The sequence below is a fragment of the Lichenostomus cassidix genome, unplaced genomic scaffold (genome assembly GCF_008360975.1).
Source record: "Lichenostomus cassidix isolate B80296 unplaced genomic scaffold, HeHo_3.0 HiC_scaffold_36, whole genome shotgun sequence".
NCBI classification, from domain to species: domain Eukaryota; kingdom Metazoa; phylum Chordata; class Aves; order Passeriformes; family Meliphagidae; genus Lichenostomus; species Lichenostomus cassidix.
Window position 1 is genome coordinate 1,595,874 of NW_028147270.1, and position 20,203 is coordinate 1,616,076.

The window sequence follows — 20,203 nt, forward strand, 5'->3', positions numbered from 1 at the left end:
CCGCCACTCCACCCCCCAAAACTCCCCCCAAACCCCCTTGTTGACCCCCGGCTGACCCCGGCTGACCTCCATGTGCTCGATGTGGCGCAGGTGGCTGTTCTTGGTGGCCAGCAGCAGCGCCCGCGCCTCGTCCAGCTGCGTCTTCACCTGCAGGCTCTCGTGGTAGAGCAGCGAGAACTGCGACTGGAGCACTTTGTACTCCAGAGCTTCCTTCACCGCCTCCTCGGGCAAGGAGCGCAGAGCCACCTGGCCAGGGCAGCAGAAACGGCAAAAAATGGAATTAATTTGGTTGTTTGGAGCACTGATTGGAGTTTCCAATTTTTTCCCGTTTTTTCCCATTTTTTCCCATTTTTTCCCCATTTTTTTCCTGTTTTTTCTCCCATTTTTTCCTATTTTTTTACCATTTTTCCCCCATTTTTTCCCATATTTTCCCCATTTTTTTCTATGTTTTTCCCAATTTTTTCTCCATTTTTTTCTATGTTTTTCCCAATTTTTTCTCCCATTTTCCCCCCATTTTCCCCCTATTTATCCTACTCTTTTCCCAAATTTTCCCCATTTTTCCCCCATTTTTTCCCATATTTTCCCAATTTTTTCCTATTTTCCCCCATTTTTCCCCATTTTTTCCCAACATTTATCCTACTTTTTTACAATCTTTACCCCATTTTTTCACAATTTTCTCCCATCTTTTACCATTTTTTCCTATTTTTTCCTATTTTTTCCCCATTTTTTCTCCTATTTTTTCCTATTATTTAGTTACTTTCTCCCCATTTTTCCCCCTTTTTTCCCATTTTTCCCCCATTTTTTCCTCTTTTTTCTTATTTTCCCCCATTTTTTTGCTATTTTTTTCCCAATTTTTTTCTGTATTTTCCCCATTTTTCCCCCATTTTCCCCATTTTTTCTCCTATTTTTTACAATTTTTCCTATTTTTTATTCCAATTTTTTTCCTATTTTTCTCATTTTCCCCAATTTTTTCTCTCTCTTTCTCTTTTCCTATTTTCACCACATTTTCGCCCAATTTTTCCCCAATTTTTCCCCATTTTTTCCTCCATTTTTCCCATTTTTCCTATTTTTTTTCCATTTTTTTCCCCATTTTTTCCTATTTTTTTTCCATTTTTTCCTATTTTTTTTCCAATTTTTTTTTCTTAATTTTTTCCCCTTTTTCCCTGTTTTTCCCCATTTTTCCCTCCTCGGGCAAGGAGCGCAGAGCCACCTGGGCAGGGCAGCAGAAACGGCAAAAAATGGCACAAAATGGAATTAATTTGGTTATTTGTAGCAGCAATTTGAATTTCTACTTTTTCCCAATTTTTTCCCATTTTTCCCCCATTTTTTTCCTGTTTTTTCTCAATTTTTTCCTATTTTTTTACCATTTTTCCCCCATTTTTCCCCATTTTTTCCCCATTTTTTCCCTATTTTTTCCCCATTTTCCCCTTTTTTTCGCATTTTCCCCGCTTTTTTCCTATTTTTCCCCATTTTTCCTATTTTTTCCACATTTTTTCCCTTTTTTTCTCCCATCTTTTACCATTTTTTCCCATTTTTTCCTATTTTTTCCCCATTTTTCCTCCTATTTTTTCCTATTATTTCGTTACTTTCTCCCCATTTTTCCCCCTTTTTTCCCATTTTTTCCCCATTTTTTCCTATTTCTTCTTATTTTCCCCCATTTTTTTGCTATTTTTTTCTCCATTTTTTTGCCATTTTTCCCCATTTTTCCCCCATTTCCCCATTTTTTCTCCTATTTTTTACAATTTTTTCCTGTTTTTTCACCATTTTTTCCTATTTTTTATTCCAATTCTTTTCCCCATTTTTCCCCCATTTTTTCTCCTCTTTTTTCCTACTTTTTCTCTATTTTCTCCCCATTTTTCCCCCATTTTTTTCCTTATTTTTTCCCGTTTTTTCTCCATTTTTCCCCATTTTTTCCCCATTTTTCCTATTTTTTCCCATTTTTTTCCATTTTTTTCTCACATTTTTTCCTATTTTTTTCCATTTTTTCCTATTTTTTTACAATTTTTTTTCTTAATTTTTTCCCAAAATGGAGTTATTTTGGTTCTTCCTCGCAGTGGTTTGAATTTTTTATTCTTTCTGGTTTTTTCCTATTTTTGCCCTTTTTTTTCTTATTTTTTCCCCATTTTTTAACCATTTTCCATGATTTTTTTCCCATTTTTTCCTCCCATTTTTTCCCATTTTTTTCCTTATTCTTCCCTATTTTTTTCCCAATTTTTCTCCATCTTCCCCCCATTTTTTCCCATATTTTCCCTATTTTTTACCCATTTTTTAAACCATTTTTTCCCCATTTTCCCCACTTCTCCCCAATTTTTCCTTATTTTCCTATTTTTCCCCATTTTTTCTGATTTTTTTCTCCATTTTTCTCCATTTTTTCCCCATTTTTTCCTGATTTTCCCCCATTTTTTCCCCATTTTTTCTCATTTTTCCCCATTTTTTCCTCATTTTTCCCCATTTTTTCCCATTTTTTCTCATTTTTTCCCATTTTTTCCCCATTTTTTCCCCATTTTCCCAATTCTTCCCCATTTTTCCCAACATCCAAAAATCCCCAAAATCCCAAAAAATCCCAAAATCCCAAATTTTCTCCCCAAAACCCACCTTGAGCCTCTCCTGGCCTCAATGTCCCAAATATCCCAAAATGCCAAAAATTCCCAAAATATCCCAAAAATTCCCCAAATATCCCCAAAATCCCAAATATCCCAAATATCCCCAAAAGTCCCAAAATAACCCAAAAATCCCAAAATATCCCAAATCCTCTCAATGTCCCAAATTCCCCATTTTTCCCAATTTTCCTCAATTTTCCCCATTTTTCTCTCATTTTTTCCCAATTTTCCTCATTTTTCTCCCATTTTTTCCCCTTTTTTTCCCATTTTTTCCCCATTTCTCCCAATATCTCAATTCCCAAAAGTCCCAAAAGTCCCAAAATTTCCCAAAATCCCCAATTTTCTCCCCAAAACCCACCTTGAGCCTCTCCTGGCCTCTCACGGCCGCCTGCAGCTCCAGCTGCAGCTTCTCCAGCTCAGCCATGCGGGAATTCGCCAAGTCCTGGTTCCCCTCCAGCTCTGCGTTCAGCATCTCGAACTGGAATTGACCAAAATTTGGGAATTTCAACCCAAAAAAATCCAAAGAATCGGAAATTTGTAAAAATCCGGAAAAAATTCTGGAAAATTCCCAAAAATCCCCAGAAAATTTGACCCAAAAATGGTGAAATTCCAACCCAAATCCATCAAATTTCATCCCAAATCCAAGTTTAGAATCTCAAAGTGACAAAATTGACCAAAATTTGGGGAATTCGACCCAAAAAATCCGTTGGAATGGAAAATTCCCCAAAATTTGGAGAAAAATCCTCAAAAAATCCCAAAAAATCCAAGTCGAAACTATCAAATTTCAACCCAAATCCATCAAAATTCATCCCAAATTCAATTTCAGAATCTCAAACTGACAAAATTGACCAAAATTTGGGGAATTCGACCCAAAAAATCCATTGGAATTTGGAAATTTCCGAAAATGGGGAAAAATTAAAAAAAAAATCCCAAAAAAATCCCAAAAAATCCAAGTAAAAACCATCAAATTCCAACCCAAATCCTGGTTCCCCTCCAGCTCTGCATTCAGCATCTCGAACTGGAATTGACCAAAATTTGGGGAATTCAACCCAAAAAATCCGTTGGAATCAGAAATTCCCAAAAAATCCCAAAAAATCCCAAAAAAATCCCAAAAAATCCCAAAAAATCCAAGTTGAAACCATCAAATTTCATCCCAAACACATCAAATTTGTTCCCAAATCCATTGAAATTCCTAGAAAATCCAAGTTCAGCATCTCGAACTGGAATTCGCCAAAATCCAGGGAATTCGACCTAAAAAATTTAGGGGAGTTGGAAATTCCCGAAAATTGGGAGAAAATCCCCAAAAAAATCCCAAAAAATCCAAGTCGAAACTATCAAATTTCAACCCAAAACCATCAAATTTCATCCAAAATCCAAGTTTAGAATCTCAAACTGACAAAATTGACCAAAATTTGGGGAACTCGACCCAAAAAATCCATTGGAAACGGAAATGTGTAAAAATCGGGAAAAAATCGGGAAAAAATCCCCAAAAAATCCCACAAAATTCGACCCCAAAATGATGAAATTTCAACCCACATTCATCCCAAATCCATCGAAATTCTTCCCAAATCTAAGTTCAGAATCTCAAATTCTCAGGATTGACCAAAATTTGGGGAATTCGACCCAAAAATTCCATTGGAATCCAAAATTTGTAAAAATTGGGAAAAGATTCCCAAAAATTCCCAGAAAATTTGTCCCTAAAATGATAAAATTTCAACCCAAATCCATCAAATTTCATCCCAAATCCATCGAAATTCTTCCCAAATCCAAGTTCAGAATCTCAGATTCCCAGGATTGACCAAAACTTGGGGAATTTGACCCAAAAAATCCATTGGAATGGGAAATTCCCGAGAATTGGGAAAAAATCCCAAAAAAATCCCAAAAAATCCAAGTTGACACTATGAAATTTCATCCCAAATCCTGGTTCCCCTCCAGCTCTGCGTTCAGCATCTCGAACTGGAATTGACCAAAATTTGGGGAATTTGACCCAAAAAATTCGGGGGATTTGGAAATTCCCGAAAATTGGGAAAAAATCCCAAAAAATCCCAAAAAATCCAAGTCGAAATGATCAAATTTCAACCCAAATCAATCAAATTTCAACCTAAATTCATCGAAATTCCCAGAAAATCCAAGTTCAGCATCTCGAACTAAAATTGACCAAAATCCAAGGAATTTCACCCAAAACATCTGTTGGGATCCAAAATTTGTAAAATTTGGGAAAAAATCCCCAAAAAATCCCAAAAAATCCAAGTCGAAACCATCAAATTTCAACCCAAATACATCAAATTTCTTCCCAAATCCATTCAAATTCCTAGAAAATCCAAATTCAGCATCTCGAACTGGAATTGGCCAAAATCCAGGGAATTCGACCTAAAAAATTTAGGGGAGTTGGAAATTCCCGAAAATTGGGAGAAAATCCCCAAAAAAATCCCAAAAAATCCAAGTCAAAACTATCAAATTTCAACCCAAATCCATCAAAATTCATCCCAAATTCAATTTCAGAATCTCAAACTGACAAAATTGACCAAAATTTGGGGAATTCGACCCAAAAAATCCATTGGAATCCAAGATTTGTAAAAATTGGGAAAAGATTCCCAAAATTCCCAGAAAATTTGACCCAAAAATGATGAAATTCCAACCCAAATCCTGGTTTCCCTCCAGCTCTGCATTCAGCATCTCCAACTGGAATTGACCAAAATTTGGGAATTTCGACCCAAAAAATTTGGGGGAGTTGGAAATTCCCAAAAAATCCCAAAAAATCCTCAAAAAATCCCAAAAAATCCCCAAAAAATCCCATAAAATCCAAGTCGAAACTATCAAATTTCAACCCAAATCCATCAAATTTCTTCCCAAATCCATTCCAATTCCTAGAAAATCCAAGTTCAGCATCTCGAACTGGAATTGACCAAAATCCATGGAATTCCACCCAAAAAATTCGGGGGATTTGGAAATTCCCGAAAATTGGGAAAAAAATCCAGAAAATTCCCAAAAATCCGCAGAAAATTTGAGCCAAAAATGATGAAATTCCAACCCAAATCCATTGAAATTCCCAGAAAATCCAAGTTCAGCATCTCGAACTGGAATTGACCAAAATTTGGGAATTTTGACCCAAAAAATCCATTGGAATTGGAAATTCCCAAAAAATCCAAAAAAATCCCAAAAAAATCCCAAAAAATCCCAAAAAATCCCAAAAAAATCCCATAAAATCCAAGTCGAAACCATCAAATTTCAACCCAAATCCATCAAATTTATCCCAAATCCATCTTTAGAATCTCAAACTGACAAAATTGACCAAAATTTGCGGAATTCGACCCAAAAAACCGATGGAATTTGAAAATTCCTGAAGATCTTTGGGAAAAAAATTCCCAAAATTCCCTGAAATTCCCAGAAAATTGAGCCCAAAAAATTTCCCAAAATGGGAAAAAAACTCCAAAAATTTCCCAAAGTCGGAAATAAAAATCCCAAAAATTTCCAAAAAAATTCCCCAAAATTTTGTAAAAATTCAAAAAATTTATAAAAATTCCAAAATTTAATAAAATTTCCCCAAAATTTTGTAAAAAATTCAAAATTTTGTAAAATTTCTCATAAATTTTGTAAAAATTCCCCAAAATTTCGTAAAAACTCCCAAAGATTTTGTAAATTTCAAAAAATTTTATTAAAATTTTGTAAAATTCCTCAAAATTTCATCAAATTCCCAAAAATTTCATTACAATTCCAATAATTTTTGTAAAATTTCGTCAAATTTTCATTAAAATTCCTAAAATTTCCTAAAAATTCCCTAAATTTTTTTAAAATTCCAAAAAATTTCATTTAAATTTCCCCAAAAATTGATTAAAATTCCATAAAAATTCATAAAAATTCCTCAAAATTTTGAAAAAATCCCCTAAAATTTCTTAAAACTTCCCCAAAATTTCATTAAAATTCCCAAATTTTGTAAAAATTCCCTAAAACTTCATTAAAATTACCATAAATTTCATTAAAATTCCCAATGATTTTGTAAAAATTCCATAAAACTTGGTAAAAATTCCCCAAAATTTCATTAAAAATTCCCCAAAATTACATAAAATTCCCAAATTTCATTAAAAATCCCTAAAACTTCATTAAATTCCTAAAATTTTGTAAAATTCCTCAAAATTTTGCAAAATTTCTTTAAAATTCCCCAAAATTTCAAAAATTCCCCAAAATTTTATAAAAATTTCACAAAAATTGGTAAAAACTGCTTGAAATTTCATAAAAATTCCCTAAAATTTCATTATAATTCCCAAAAATTCTGTAAAAATTCCACAAAAATTCCCTAGAAATTCCATAAAAATTCCCCAAAACTCCCCAAATTTCCCCAAAATCCCCAAAATTTCGGGTACCTTCTGCATGCTGAGGGTGATTTGTCCTCCTTGGAATCCTCCGGAGCTTCCCGAGCCGTAGGAGCCTGAGGTGAGCTGCACAGGTGAGAACAACAGGTGAGCCAGGTGAGATGGACAGGTGAGACCAGGTGAGGGAAATTTGGGGAAAAAATGGGGAAAAATGGGGAAAAATGGGAAAAAATGGGGAAAAAATGGGGAAAAATGGGAAAAATGGAGGAAAAAAGGGGAAAAAATGGGGAAAAAATGGGGAAAAATGGGAAAAATGGAGGAAAAAAGGGGAAAAAATGGGGAAAAAATGACTCAAAAATGGCTCAGATTGACCCAAAATTGAGCTAAATTGACCCAAAATCCACCTCAGGTGAGACCAACAGGTGAGCCAGGTGAGGGAAATTCAGGTGAAAAATGGGGAAAAATTGGGAAAAAAATGGGAAAAATGGGGAAAAAATGGCTCAGATTGACCCAAAATCCACCCAAAATTGGGCTAAATTGACCCAAAATCTACCTCAGGTGAGACAGGTGAGATCAGGTGAGAGGAAATTCCCAGGAAAAATGAGAAAAATGGGGAGAAATTGGGGAAAAAATGGGAAAAATGGGAGAAAATGGAGAAAAATGGGGAAAAAATGGGGGAAAATGACCCAAAATTGGGGTAAATTGACCCAAAATCCACCCCAGGTGAGACCAACCAGGTGAGACCAGGTGAGACTCAGGTGAGACCAGGTAAGGGAAATTCCCAGGAAAAATGGGGAAAAAACGGGAAAAAATTGGAAAAATGGGGAAAAAATGGGAAAAAATGGGGAAAAAAATGGGGAAAAATGACCCAAAAATGGCTCAGATTGACCCAAAATTGGGCTAAATTGACCCAAAATTCATCTCAGGTGAGACAGGTGAGACTCAGGTGAGACTCAGATGAGACAGGTGAGGGAAATTTGGGGAAAAAATGGGGAAAAATGGGGAAAAAGCACCAAAAAATGGCTCAGATTGACCCCAAATCCACCCAAAATTGGAGTAAATTGACCCAAAATCCACCTCAGGTGAGACAGGTGAGAGGAAATTCCCAGGAAAAATGAGAAAAATGGGGAGAAATTGGGGAAAAAATGGGAAAAAATGGGAGGAAAAGGGGAAAAATGGGAAAAATGGCTCAGATTGACCCAAAATTGGGGTAAATTGACCCAAAATCCACCCCAGGTGAGACCAACAGGTGAGGCAGGTGAGGGAAATTTGGGGGAAAAATGGGAAAAAATGGGGAAAAATGGGGAAAATGGGGAAAAAATGGCTCAGGTTGACCCCAAATCCACCCAAAATTGGGGTAAATTGACCCAAAATCCACCCCAGGTGAGACAGGTGAGACAGGTGAGACAGGTGAGGGGAAATTCGGGGAAAAAATGGGGAAAAATTGGGGGAAAATGGGAAAAAATGCAGAAAAAATGGCTCAGATTGACCCAAAATTGGGGTAAATTGACCCAAAATCCACCCCAGGTGGGACAGGTGAGGGAAATTCAGGTGAGAAATGGGAAAAAATGGGGAAAAAATGGGGAAAAATGACCCAAAATTGAGCTAAATTGACCCAAAATCCACCTCAGGTGAGACAGGTGAGACCAGGTGAGGGAAATTCAGGTGAAAAATGGGAAAAAAATGGGAAAAAATGGGGAAAAATGACGAAAAAATGGCTCAGATTGACCCAAAATTGGGCTAAATTGACCCCAAATTCACCCACAGGTAACACAGGTGAGACTCAGGTGAGACTCAGGTGAGACAAGTGAGACCAGGTGAGGGAAATTTGGGGAAAAAATGGGGAAAAATGACCCAAAATTGGGGTAAATTGACCCAAAATCCACCCCAGGTGAGACCAACCAGGTGAGACCAGGTGAGGGAAATTCAGGTGAAAAATGGGGAAAAAATGGGAAAAAATGGGGGAAAATGACCCAAAAATGGCTCAGATTGACCCAAAATTGGGCTAAATTGACCCAAAATTCATCTCAGGTGACACAGGTGAGACTCAGGTGAGACTCAGGTGAGACAGGTGAGGGAAATTTGCGGAAAAAATGGGGAAAAATGGGGAAAAAGCACCAAAAAATGGCTCAGATTGACCCCAAATCCACCCAAAATTGGAGTAAATTGACCCAAAATCCACCTCAGGTGAGACTCAGGTGAGATCAGGTGAGAGGAAATTCCCAGGAAAAATGAGAAAAATGGGGAGAAATTGGGGAAAAAATGGGAAAAAATGGGGAAAAATGGGGAAAAATAGGGAAAAAAAATTGGGGAAAAATGGGGAAAAAATGACCCAAAAATTGAGCTAAATTGACCCAAAATCCATCCCAGGTGAGACAGGTGGGACAGGTGAGGGGAAATTCCCAGGAAAAATGGGAAAAAATGGGGAAAAATGGGGAAAAATGGGGAAAAACGATGAAAAAATGGCTCAGATTGTCCCAAAATTGGGGTAAATTGACCTAAAATCCACCTCAGGTGTGACCAGGTGGGACCAGGTGAGGGAAATTTGGGGAAAAAATGGGGAAAAATGAGAAAAAATGGGGAAAAATGGGGAAAAATTGGGAAAAAATGGCTCAGATTGACCCAAAATTGAGCTAATTGACCCAAAATTCACCCACAGGTAACACAGGTGAGACTCAGGTGAGACAGGTGAGCACAGGTGAGACAGGTGAGGGAAATTCCCAAGAAAAATGCGGGAAAAATGGAAAAAATAGGGGGAAAATGGGAAAAAATGGGAAAAAATGATGAAAAGAGGGCTCAGATTGACCCAAAATTGAGCTAAATTGACCCAAAATCCACCTCAGGTGAGACCAGGTGAGACAGGTGAGACCAGGTGAGGGAAATTTGGGGGAAAAATGGGGAAAAATTGGGGAAAAATGGGAAAAAATGGCTCAGATTGACCCAAAATTGGGGTAAATTGACCTAAAATCCATCTCAGGTGAGACAGGTGAGCTGGACAGGTGAGACCAACCAGGTGAGGGAAATTTGGGGAAAAAATGGGAAAAATTGGGGAAAAAATGTGGAAATTTGGAGAAAAAATGGGGGAAAATGGGGAAAAATGACCCAAAATCCACCTCAGGTGAGACCAGGTGAGACAGGTGAGGGAAATTTGGGGAAAAAATGGGAAAAATGGGGAAAAAATGGGAAAAAATGGGGAAAAATTGGGAAAAATGGGGAAAAATGACCCAAAATTGGGGTAAATTGACCCAAAATCCACCCCAGGTGAGACCAACCAGGTGAGACCAGGTGAGGGAAATTTGGGGAAAAAATGGGGAAAAAATGGAAAAAAATGGGGGAAAATGGGGAAAAATGACCCAAAAATGGCTCAGATTGACCCAAAATTGGGCTAACTTGACCCAAAATTCATCTCAGGTGACACAGGTGAGACTCAGGTGAGACTCAGGTGAGACAGGTTAGACCAGGTGAGGGAAATTTGGGGGAAAAATGGGGAAAAAATGGGAAAAAACAACCCAAAAATGGCTCAGATTGACCCCAAATCCACCCAAAATTGGGCTAAATTGACCCAAAATCCACCTCAGGTGAGACAGGTGTGTAGCCCAGGTGTATCCAGGTGTATTTACCTGTTCCAAGGCCTCGGCCAGGTGTCTGTCCAGCCTGCCCAGGTGTCCCCAGGTGTATTCCAGTGTATCCCAGGTGTCCCCAGGTGTCTCTCAGGTGTCCCCAGGTGTGTCTCACCTGTTCCAGGGCCTCAGCCAGGTGTCTGTCCAGACTGCCCAGGTGTCCCCAGGTGTATCTCACCTGTCCCCAGGTGTGTCTCACCTGCCCAGGTGTCTCCAGGTGTATCCCAATGTATCCCAGGTGTATCCAGGTGTATCCCAGGTGTCCCCAGGTATATCTCACCTGTTCCAGAGCCTCGGCCAGGTGTCTGTCCAGCCTGCCCAGGTGTCCCCAGGTGTATCCCAGGTGTCCCCAGGTGTATTTACCTGTTCCAGGGCCTCGGCCAGGTGTCTGTCCAGCCTGCCCAGGTGTGTTTTACCTGCCCAGGTGTATCCCAGGTATATCCCAGGTGTACTCAGGTGTGTCCCAATGTATCCCGATACATTCTATGTATATCCAGGTGTATCCCAGGTGTATCCCAATGGATCCTAGATGGCCCCAGGTGTGTCTCACCTGTTCCAGGGCCTCGGCCAGGTGTCTGTCCAGCCTGCCCAGGTGTGTTTTACCTGCCCAGGTGTATCCCAGGTGTATCCCATATATATCCCAATGTATCTCAATGTATCCCAGGTATATCCCAGGTGTATCCCAGGTGTATCCAGGTGTATTTACCTGTTCCAGGGCCTCAGCCAGGTGTCTGTCCAGCCTGCCCAGGTGTCCCCAGGTGTGCCCAGGTGTATCCAAGTGTCCCGCAGGTGTCCCCAGGTGTACTCAGGTGTCCCCAGGTGTATCCCAATGTATCCTAATGTATCCCAGGTGTGCCCAGGTGTATCCCAACGTATCCCAGCTGTATCCCAGATGTCCCCACGTGTCCCCAAGTGTATCCAGGTGTGTCTCACCTGTTCCAGGGCCTCGGCCAGGTGTCTGTCCAGCCTGCCCAGGTGTGTTTTACCTGCCCAGGTGTGTCCCAATGGATCCTAACATATCCCAGGTGTCCCCAGGTGTGTCTCACCTGTTCCAGGGCCTCGGCCAGGTGTCTGTCCAGCCTGCCCAGGTGTCCCCAGGTGTATTTACCTGTTCCAAGGCCTCGGCCAGGTGTCTGTCCAGCCTGCCCAGGTGTATCCAGGTGTATTTACCTGTTCGAGGGCCTCGGCCAGGTGTCTGTCCAGCCTGCCCAGGTGTCCCCAGGTGTGTCTCACCTGTCCCAAGTATATCTCACCTGTTCCAAGGCCTCAGCCAGGTGTCTGTCCAGCCCGCCCAGGTGTGTCTCACCTGTCCCAGGTGTGTCTCACCTGTTCCAGGGCCTCGGCCAGGTGTCTGTCCAGCCTGCCCAGGTGTGTTTTACCTACCCAGGTGTATCCCAGGTGTATCCAGGTGTATCCCAGGTGTCCCCAGGTGTATTTACCTGCTCCAGGGCCTCGGCCAGGTGTCTGTCCAGCCTGCCCAGGTGTGTCTCACCTGTCCCCAGGTGTGTCTCACCTGTTCCAGGGCCTCGGCCAGGTGTCTGTCCAGCCTGCCCAGGTGTCCCCAAGTGTATTTACCTGTTCCAAGGCCTCGGCCAGGTGTCTGTCCAGCCTGCCCAGGTGTATCCAGGTGTGTCTCACCTGTTCCAGGGCCTCGGCCAGGTGTCTGTCCAGCCTGCCCTCCCGTTTCCGCAGCTTGGCGCTGTCCCACTGCAGCCCCTCCAGCGTCGTCCCCATCTCTAGCACCTTCGTCTCGGCCGACGTGGCTTTGTCCTGCAGCTCGGCCAGCTGCCCAGGTGAGAGCCACAGGTGAGACAGGTGAGACAGGTGGGACAGGTGAGGGGAAATTTGGGGGAAATTTGGGGGAAAAATGGGGAAAAAATGCAGAAAAATGGGGAAAAAACAATGAAAAAATGGCTCAGGTTGACCCCAAATCCACCCAAAATTGGGGTAAATTGACCCAAAATCCACCCCAGGTGACACAGGTGAGACAGGTGAGGGGAAATTCCCGCGAAATTCCGGTGAAAAATGAGGGGAAAATGACCCAAAAATGGTTCAGATTGACCCAAAATTGGGGTAAATTGACCCAAAATCCACCTCAGGTGAGACAGGTGAGTTACCTGAGACAGGTGAGGGGAATTTTGGGGGAAATTTGGGGAAAATTTGGGTGAAATTTGGGGGAAAAATGGGGAAAAATTGGCTCAAAAGCATTGAAAAATGGTCCAAATCTACCCCAAATCCACCCAAAATTGGGGTAAATTGACCCAAAATCCACCCCAGGTGAGACAAGTAGGACACCTGAGACAGGTGGGACAGGTGAGGGGAAATTTGGGTGAAATTTGGGTGAAAAATGGGGAAAAATGGGGAAAAAATGGCATCAAACCACCCAAAATTGGGGTAAATTGACCCAAAATCCACCCCAGGTGAGACAGGTGGGACACCTGAGACAGGTGGGACAGGTGAGGGGAAATTTGGGGGAAATTTGGGTGAAAAATGGGGAAAAATGGGGTAAAATGGGGAAAAACCACCTAAAATTGGAGTAAATTGACCCAAAATTCACCCCAGGTGAGACAGGTGAGTTACCTGAGACAGGTGAGACAGGTGAGGGGAAATTTGGGGGAAAAATGGGGAAAAATGGGTGAAAAATGGCGAAAAATGGGGAAAAAATGACATCAAACCTACCCAAAATTGGGGTAAATTGACCCAAAATCCACCCCAGGTGAGACAGGTGAGACTCAGGTGAGACAGGTGAGGGGAAATTTGGGTGAAATTTGGGTGAAATTTGGGGGAAATTTGGGGGAAATTGGGGAAAAATGGGGTAAAATGGGGAAAAATGACCCAAAAATGGCTCAGATTGACTCCAAATCCACCCAAAATTGAGCTAAATTGACCCAAAATCCACTTCAGGTAACACAGGTGAGATCAGGTGAGGAGAGATTCCAGTGAAATTTGGGTGAAAAATGCGGAAAAATGGGAAAAATGGGGAAAAAATGCAGAAAAATTGGGAAAAAATGATGAAAAAAGAGCTCAGATTGACCCAAAATTGGGCTAAATTGACCCAAAATCCACCCCAGGTGAGACAGGTGGGACAGGTGAGGGGAAATTTGGGTGAAATTTGGGGGAAATTTGGGTGAAAAATGCGGAAAAAATGAGAAAAAAATTGGGAAAAATAGGAAAAAATATTCAAAATGGTCCCAAATTCATCCCAAATTGGTGTAAATTGACCCAAAATCCACCCCAGGTGAGACAGGTAAGATCAGGTGAGGGGAAATTTGGGGGAAATTTGGGGGAAAAATGGGGAAAAAATGGGGAAAAATAGGGGAAAAATGGGGGAAATGGTGACATTTTCTTTCCTGTTTTTTCCCCATTTTTAACCCCTTCCAGTCCCTCCCAGCTCCTCCCACTCCCCTCCCAGTCCAAACCAGTATAAACCAGTATAAACCAGTAACCCCCAAGCCCATTTTCCCATTTTTCCCCCAATCTTTTCCCCATTTTTCCACCATTTTCCCCAATTTTTTCCCATTTTTTAACCCTTTAGGCCCCATCTCTTCCTATTTTTAACCATTTTTCCCCATTTTGCCACAATTTTTTCACCCATTTTTCCCCATTTTTCCCCATTTTCCCCCCAATTTTAACCCTTCAGCTCCCTCCCAGTATAAACCAGTACAAACCAGTAACTCCCAATCCCCTTCCCCATTTTTAACCCATTTTACCCCATTTTTTTAATCCTTAATTCCCCATTTTTCCCCATTTTCCTCCATTTTTTAACATTTTTCCCTCTTTTTTTCCCATTTTTTTCCCATTTTTCTCATTTTTTCCCCAATTTTTCCCCATTTTCCCCCATTTTTTAACCCCTTCATCTCCCTCCCAGTCCCTCCCAGTCCAAACCAGTATAAATCAGTATGAAGAAAACCTTAAAAACACTTTAAAACCCAATTTTTTAACCCTTTTCCCCACTTTTTAACCCTTTTTTCCCCATTTTTCATTTTTTCCCGTTTTTCCCCATTTTTACCTCCTTCAGCTCCCTCCCAGTATAAACCAGTATAAACCAGTAACCCCCAATCCCATTTCTTCCCTTTTTCCACTCTTTTTTCTCATTTTTTAACCCTTTTTCCCCCATTTTCCCATCTTTTATCCATTTTTCCTGTTTTTTCCCATTTTTTCTCCATTTTTTCCCATTTTTCCCATTTTCCCATTTTTTCCATTTTTCCCCATTTTTAACCCTTTTTTCCCCATTTTCCCCCATTTTTTCACAATTTTTATCCATTTTTTCCCTTTTTTTCCCCCATTTTTCCCCATTTTTCCATTTTTTCCCATTTTCCCCATTTTTAACCCTTTTTTCCCCATTTTCCCCCATTTTTTAACCATTTTTCCCATTTTTTCCAGTTTTTAACCCATTTTCCCCACTTTTTAACCCTTTATTCCCTGATTTTCCCCTTTTTTAACCCTTTTTTCCCCATTTTTAACCCTTTCTTCCCCATTTTTAACCCTTTCTTCCCCATTTTTTTCCCCATTTTTCCCCATTTTTCCCCATTTTTCCCCATTTTTCCCCCTCTCAGTCCCTCCCAGTCCCTCCCAGTACAAACCAGTAACTCCCAATCCATGTTTCCCCACTTTTTAACCCTTTCTTCCCCATTTTTAACCCTTTCTTCCCCATTTTTAACCCTTTTTCCCCCATTTCCCCCATTTTTTCCCATTTTTTCCCCCATTTTTCTGCCTTTTTAACCCCTCCCAGTCCAAACCAGTCCCTCCCAGTCCAAACCAGTACAACCCAGTACCTCCAGCGCCTCCCTCTGGTGTTTCTCCTGCAGGTGCAGCAGCAGCTCCTGCAGCCGCCGATGTTCCCGCAGCAGTTCCTTCAGCAGCTCCCGGCCAGGCTCCGCCAGATCCGCTGGGATTTGGGGAAAAATAGGGAATTTTGGGAATTTTTGGGATTTCTGAGGAATTCCCGCGAAATTCCAGCGAAATTCCAGTGAAATTCCAGCGAAAAACGACCAAAATTCCCCAAAAAATCGCATTAAAAATGACTAAAATCTCCCAAAATTCCCATTAAAAACGACTGAAATTCCCAGAAAATTCCCATTAAAATTTCCTGAAAAATCACCATAAAAATCCCCTAAATCTCCATAAAAATCCCATCAAAAGAGCCCAAAAAATTCCTAAAAAATTTCCCCAAAAAACGCTGAAATTCTCACAAAATTCCCAGAAAAGAAAAACTAAAATCCCAGAAAATTCCCATGAAAAAAACCCCAAAAAAATCTGCTTGGAATTCCCACCAAATCCCACAGAAAACACCCAAAATGTTCCCAAAAATTCCATCCAAATCCACCCAAAAATCAGGAATTCCCAAATTTCCCAAAATTCCCCAAATCTCACCCAAAAACTGATCCCAAAATCCCAAATATTCTCTCTAAAATTGGAGTTCCTTCAGCAGTTCCCTGCCAGGCTCGGCCAGATCCGCTGGGATTTGGGGAAAAATAGCCAAAAATTGGGAATTTCAGAGAAAATCCCGAAATTTCGGAGAAATTCCCTCGAAATTCCAGTGAAAAATGACCAAAATTCCCCAAAAAATCGCATTAAAAATGACTAAAATCTCCCAAAATTCCTGTTAAAAGCGACTGAAATTCCCAGAAAATTCCCATTTTTAATTTCCATAAATTCCCCTAAATTTCCATGAAATTTCCCTAAATTTCCACGAAATTTCCAGGAGAAATGTCCAGAATTAGTGAAAAATTCCCATAAAAAACACCTGAAATTCCCAAAAAATTCCCATTTAAAAATACCCAAAATTTCAAGAAAATTCTCATTTAAAAAAATCTAAAATTCTTGGAAAATTCCCATAAAAATGAGCCAATTCCCACCCAGGCTCGGCCAGATCCGCTGGGATTTGGGGAAAAATAGCCAAAAATTGGGAATTTTGGAGAAAATCCCGAAATTTCGGAGAAATTCCAGTGAAATTCCAGCGAAAAATGACCAAAATTCCCCAAAAAATCGCATTAAAAATGACTAAAATCTTCGAAAATCTGCAAAAAAATTCCACCCAAATTCCATCCAAATGCACCCAAAAATCGGGAATTCCCAAATTTCCAAAATTCCCACAAAATTACCATAAAACCGCCTGAAATTCCTGGAAAATTTTCCATTTAAAATGTTCAAAATTTCTGGAAAATTCCCATAAAAATGAGCCAATTCCCTGCCAGGCTCGGCCAGATCCGCTGGGATTTGGGGAAAAATAGCCAAAAATTGGGAATTTCGGAGAAATTCCTGCGAAAAATCACTAAAAAATCCCCAAATTTTGCCCAAAAAAAGCCCAAAAATCACCAAAAAAATCACTAAAAAATCACTAAAAATCGCCATAATTTCACCAAATTTTCCCAAAATTTCACCAAAAATCCCAAATTCTCCCCAAACTCACGGTTATTGCTGAGCAGGCTCCCCAGGTGGTGCAGCCCCCGCTGGGCTCTGCCCAGGTGGTTCCCCAGGTGACCCAAAATCACCCAAAATTCACCCAAAATCATCCCAAAAATCACTAAAAATTCACCCAAAAGTCACCAAAAAATCATCCAAAAATCACCAAAAAAATCCCTAAAAATCACAAAAAAATCACTGAAAAATCACAAAAAAATCACCAAAAATCACTTAAAAAATTGCATAAAAATCACTAAAAAATCACCAAAAAATCACTAAAAAATCACAAAATAATCACAAAAAATCACTAAAAAAATCACAAAAAAATCACTAAAAATCACCCAAAAATCACCAAAAATCACTAAAAAATCACTAAAAAATCACTAAAAAATCACTAAAATAATCACCAAAAATGGCCAAAAAATGACCAAAAAACCACTAAAAAAATCACATAAAAATCACAAAAAATGGCGAAAAAATGGCCAAAAAATCACTAAAAATCACTAGAAAACCACGAAAAATCACCAAAAAATCACAAAAAAAACCCCAAAAAATACCCAAAAAATCCCAGAAAAATCACCCAAAAAATCACTAAAAAATCACTAAAAAAATCCCCAAAAATCACTAAAAAATCCCCAAAAATCACTAAAAAATCCCCAAAAATCACTAAAAAATCCCCAAATTTCGCCCGAATTTCCCCGAAATTTCACCAAATTTCCCCAAAATTTCCCAAAAACTGACGATTATTGCTGAGCAGGCTCCCCAGGTGGTGCAGCCCCCGCTGGGCTCTGCCCAGGTGGTTCCCCAGGTGTTTCACAGGTGACCAAAAATCACCCAAAATTCACCCAAAAATCGCTGAAAATCACTGAGAAATCAGTGGAAAATCACCCAAAAAATCACCCAAAAGACACCAAAAAATGGCTAAAAAAATCACTAAAAAAATCACCAAAAACCACAAAAAAAAGACGAAAAAATCACAAAAAATCACTAAAAAAATCACAAAAAATCACCAAAAAATTCACCAAAAAATCACAAAAAACCACAAAAAAATCACAAAAAAACACTGAAAATTCACTAAAAAATCACTAAAAAATGGCAAAACAATAACTAAAAAATCACTAAAAAATCACCAAAAAAATCACAAAAAATTACCCAAAAAATCACAAAAAATGGCCAAAAATGGCAAAAAAACCACTAAAAATTGACTAAAAAATCACCAAAAAATCACAAAAAATGGCAAAACAATCACTAAAAAATCACTCAAAAATCACTCAAAAATCTCTCAAAAATCACTAAAAAATCCCTGAAAAAAATCACTTAAAAAAACCACCAAAAAATCACCAAAAATCACTAAATAAATCACTAAAAAACCACTAAAAAATCCAAAAAAATACCCAAAAAATCACAAAAAAATCACCAAAAAGTCACTAAAAAGTGGCCAAAAAAAGTCACTAAAAATCACTAAAAATCACTAAAAATGGCCCAAAAATCCCTAAAATGTCACTAAAAAATCACTAAAAAATCACTAAAAAATCACCAAAAAACCACAAAAAAATGACCAAAAAATGACCAAAAAATCACAAAAAATTGTTTAAAAAATCACTAAAAATTCACTGAAAATCACTAAAAATCACCTAAAAAATCACCAAAAAATGGCCAAAAAAATCACTCAAAATTCACCAAAAAATCACTAAAAATGCCAAAAGATCACTAAAAAGTCCCAAAAAATCACCAAAATTTCACCAAAACTCACCCAAATTTCACCCAAACTTCACCCAGGTGTGTTTTTAACCCTTCAGGTGCCACCAGGTGCCCAAAAAACCACAAAAAATCCCCAAAAAATCCCCAAAAATCACCATAATTTCACCAAAAATCCCCCAAAAAATCCCAAAATTCCCCAAAATCTCCCCAAACTCACGATTATTACTCAGCAGGCTCCCCAGGTGGTGCAGCCCCCGCTGGGCTCTGCCCAGGTGGTTCCCCAGGTGTTTCACAGCCTCAGGTGCAAAGCCCAGCCGGGGCGGGGGAGGGGCAGAGGGAGGAGCTTCATCCGCCCACGGCTCTGAAAGGGTTAATTCGGGGGGAATTTATGCAAATTTTATGCAAATTTTAATGAAAATTTTATTCAAATTTATTAAATTATTCAGTTTTATTCCGATTTTTGGTTGAAATTATTTGAATTTTATTAAAATTTTATTATTTTGTTGAATTTTATTTGAATTTTATTCAAATTTTATTAACTTTATTTGATTTTTAATTTGAATTTTAGTTAGATTTCTATTAAATTTTATTATAAATTTTATTTGAATTTTATTCTAATTTTATTTGAATTTATTAATTTTATTTGATTTTATTTGAATTTTATTCTAATCTTATTGAATTTTATTCGAATTTTATTCAAATTTTATTTGAATTTTATTTGAATTTTATTTGAAATTTTATTCAATTTTATTTGAATTTTATTCCAATTTTATTAATTTTATTCCAATTTAATTAATTTAATTTGAATTTTACTCCAATTTTATTCTAATTTATTTGAATTTTATTCCAATTTTATTAAATTTTATTCAATTTTATTCAATTTTATTAGAATTTTATTCATTTATTCTAATTTTATTTGAATTTTATTTCAATTTTATTCCAATTTTATTTGAATTTTATTCAGAATTTTATTTGAATTTTATTCATTTATTGAATTTTATTAATTTTATTTGAATTTTATGTAAATTTTATTCGAATTTTATTTGAATTTTATTTGAATTTTATTCCAATTTCATTTGAATTTTATTCAAATTTTAATTGACCATTGTTCCAATTTTATTCGATTTTTATTTCATTTTTATTTAAATTTTATTTAAATTTTATTCGATTTTTATTCCAATTTTATTCCAATTTTGTTACAATTTTATTCTAATTTCCTCCCAAATTTCCCCAAATTTCCCCAAACTCCCTGAAACTTTCCCCTAAAATCCCAAATTTTCCCCAAAATCCCCAAATTTCCCCAAAATCCCCAAATTTTCCCCAAAATTCACCAAATTTCCCCCAAATTTCCCCAAATTTTCCAAAATTACCAAAACTTTCCCCAAAATCCCCCAAAATTTCTCCCCAAAATCTCCCAAATTTCCCCTAAAATCCCCAAAGTTCCCTAAATTCCCCAAATCTTCCCCCAAATTCCCCAAATTTTCCCCAATTTCCTCCCAAATGTTCCCCAAAATCCCCAAATCTTCTCCCAAAATTCCTCTAAAATCCCCAAATTTTCCCCAAAATC

At 38.6% G+C, this 20,203-nt stretch overlaps 1 protein-coding gene across 1 annotated transcript in view; it reads right to left on the reverse strand.

Annotated features, from left to right (window-relative positions):
- The window catches only part of LOC146423815 (E3 ubiquitin-protein ligase BRE1B-like), a 43,985-nt gene extending 26,928 nt beyond the window's left edge, over positions 1-17,057 (reverse strand). The window contains 6 exon segments of the mRNA XM_085044543.1: positions 67-246; positions 2,959-3,078; positions 6,962-7,036; positions 12,169-12,315; positions 15,306-15,418; positions 16,943-17,057. Of these exon segments, the coding sequence (XP_084900669.1) occupies positions 67-246; positions 2,959-3,078; positions 6,962-7,036; positions 12,169-12,315; positions 15,306-15,418; positions 16,943-17,045 (738 nt within the window). The 5' untranslated portion in view covers positions 17,046-17,057.
- Between the last annotated feature and the right edge of the window lie 3,146 nt (positions 17,058-20,203).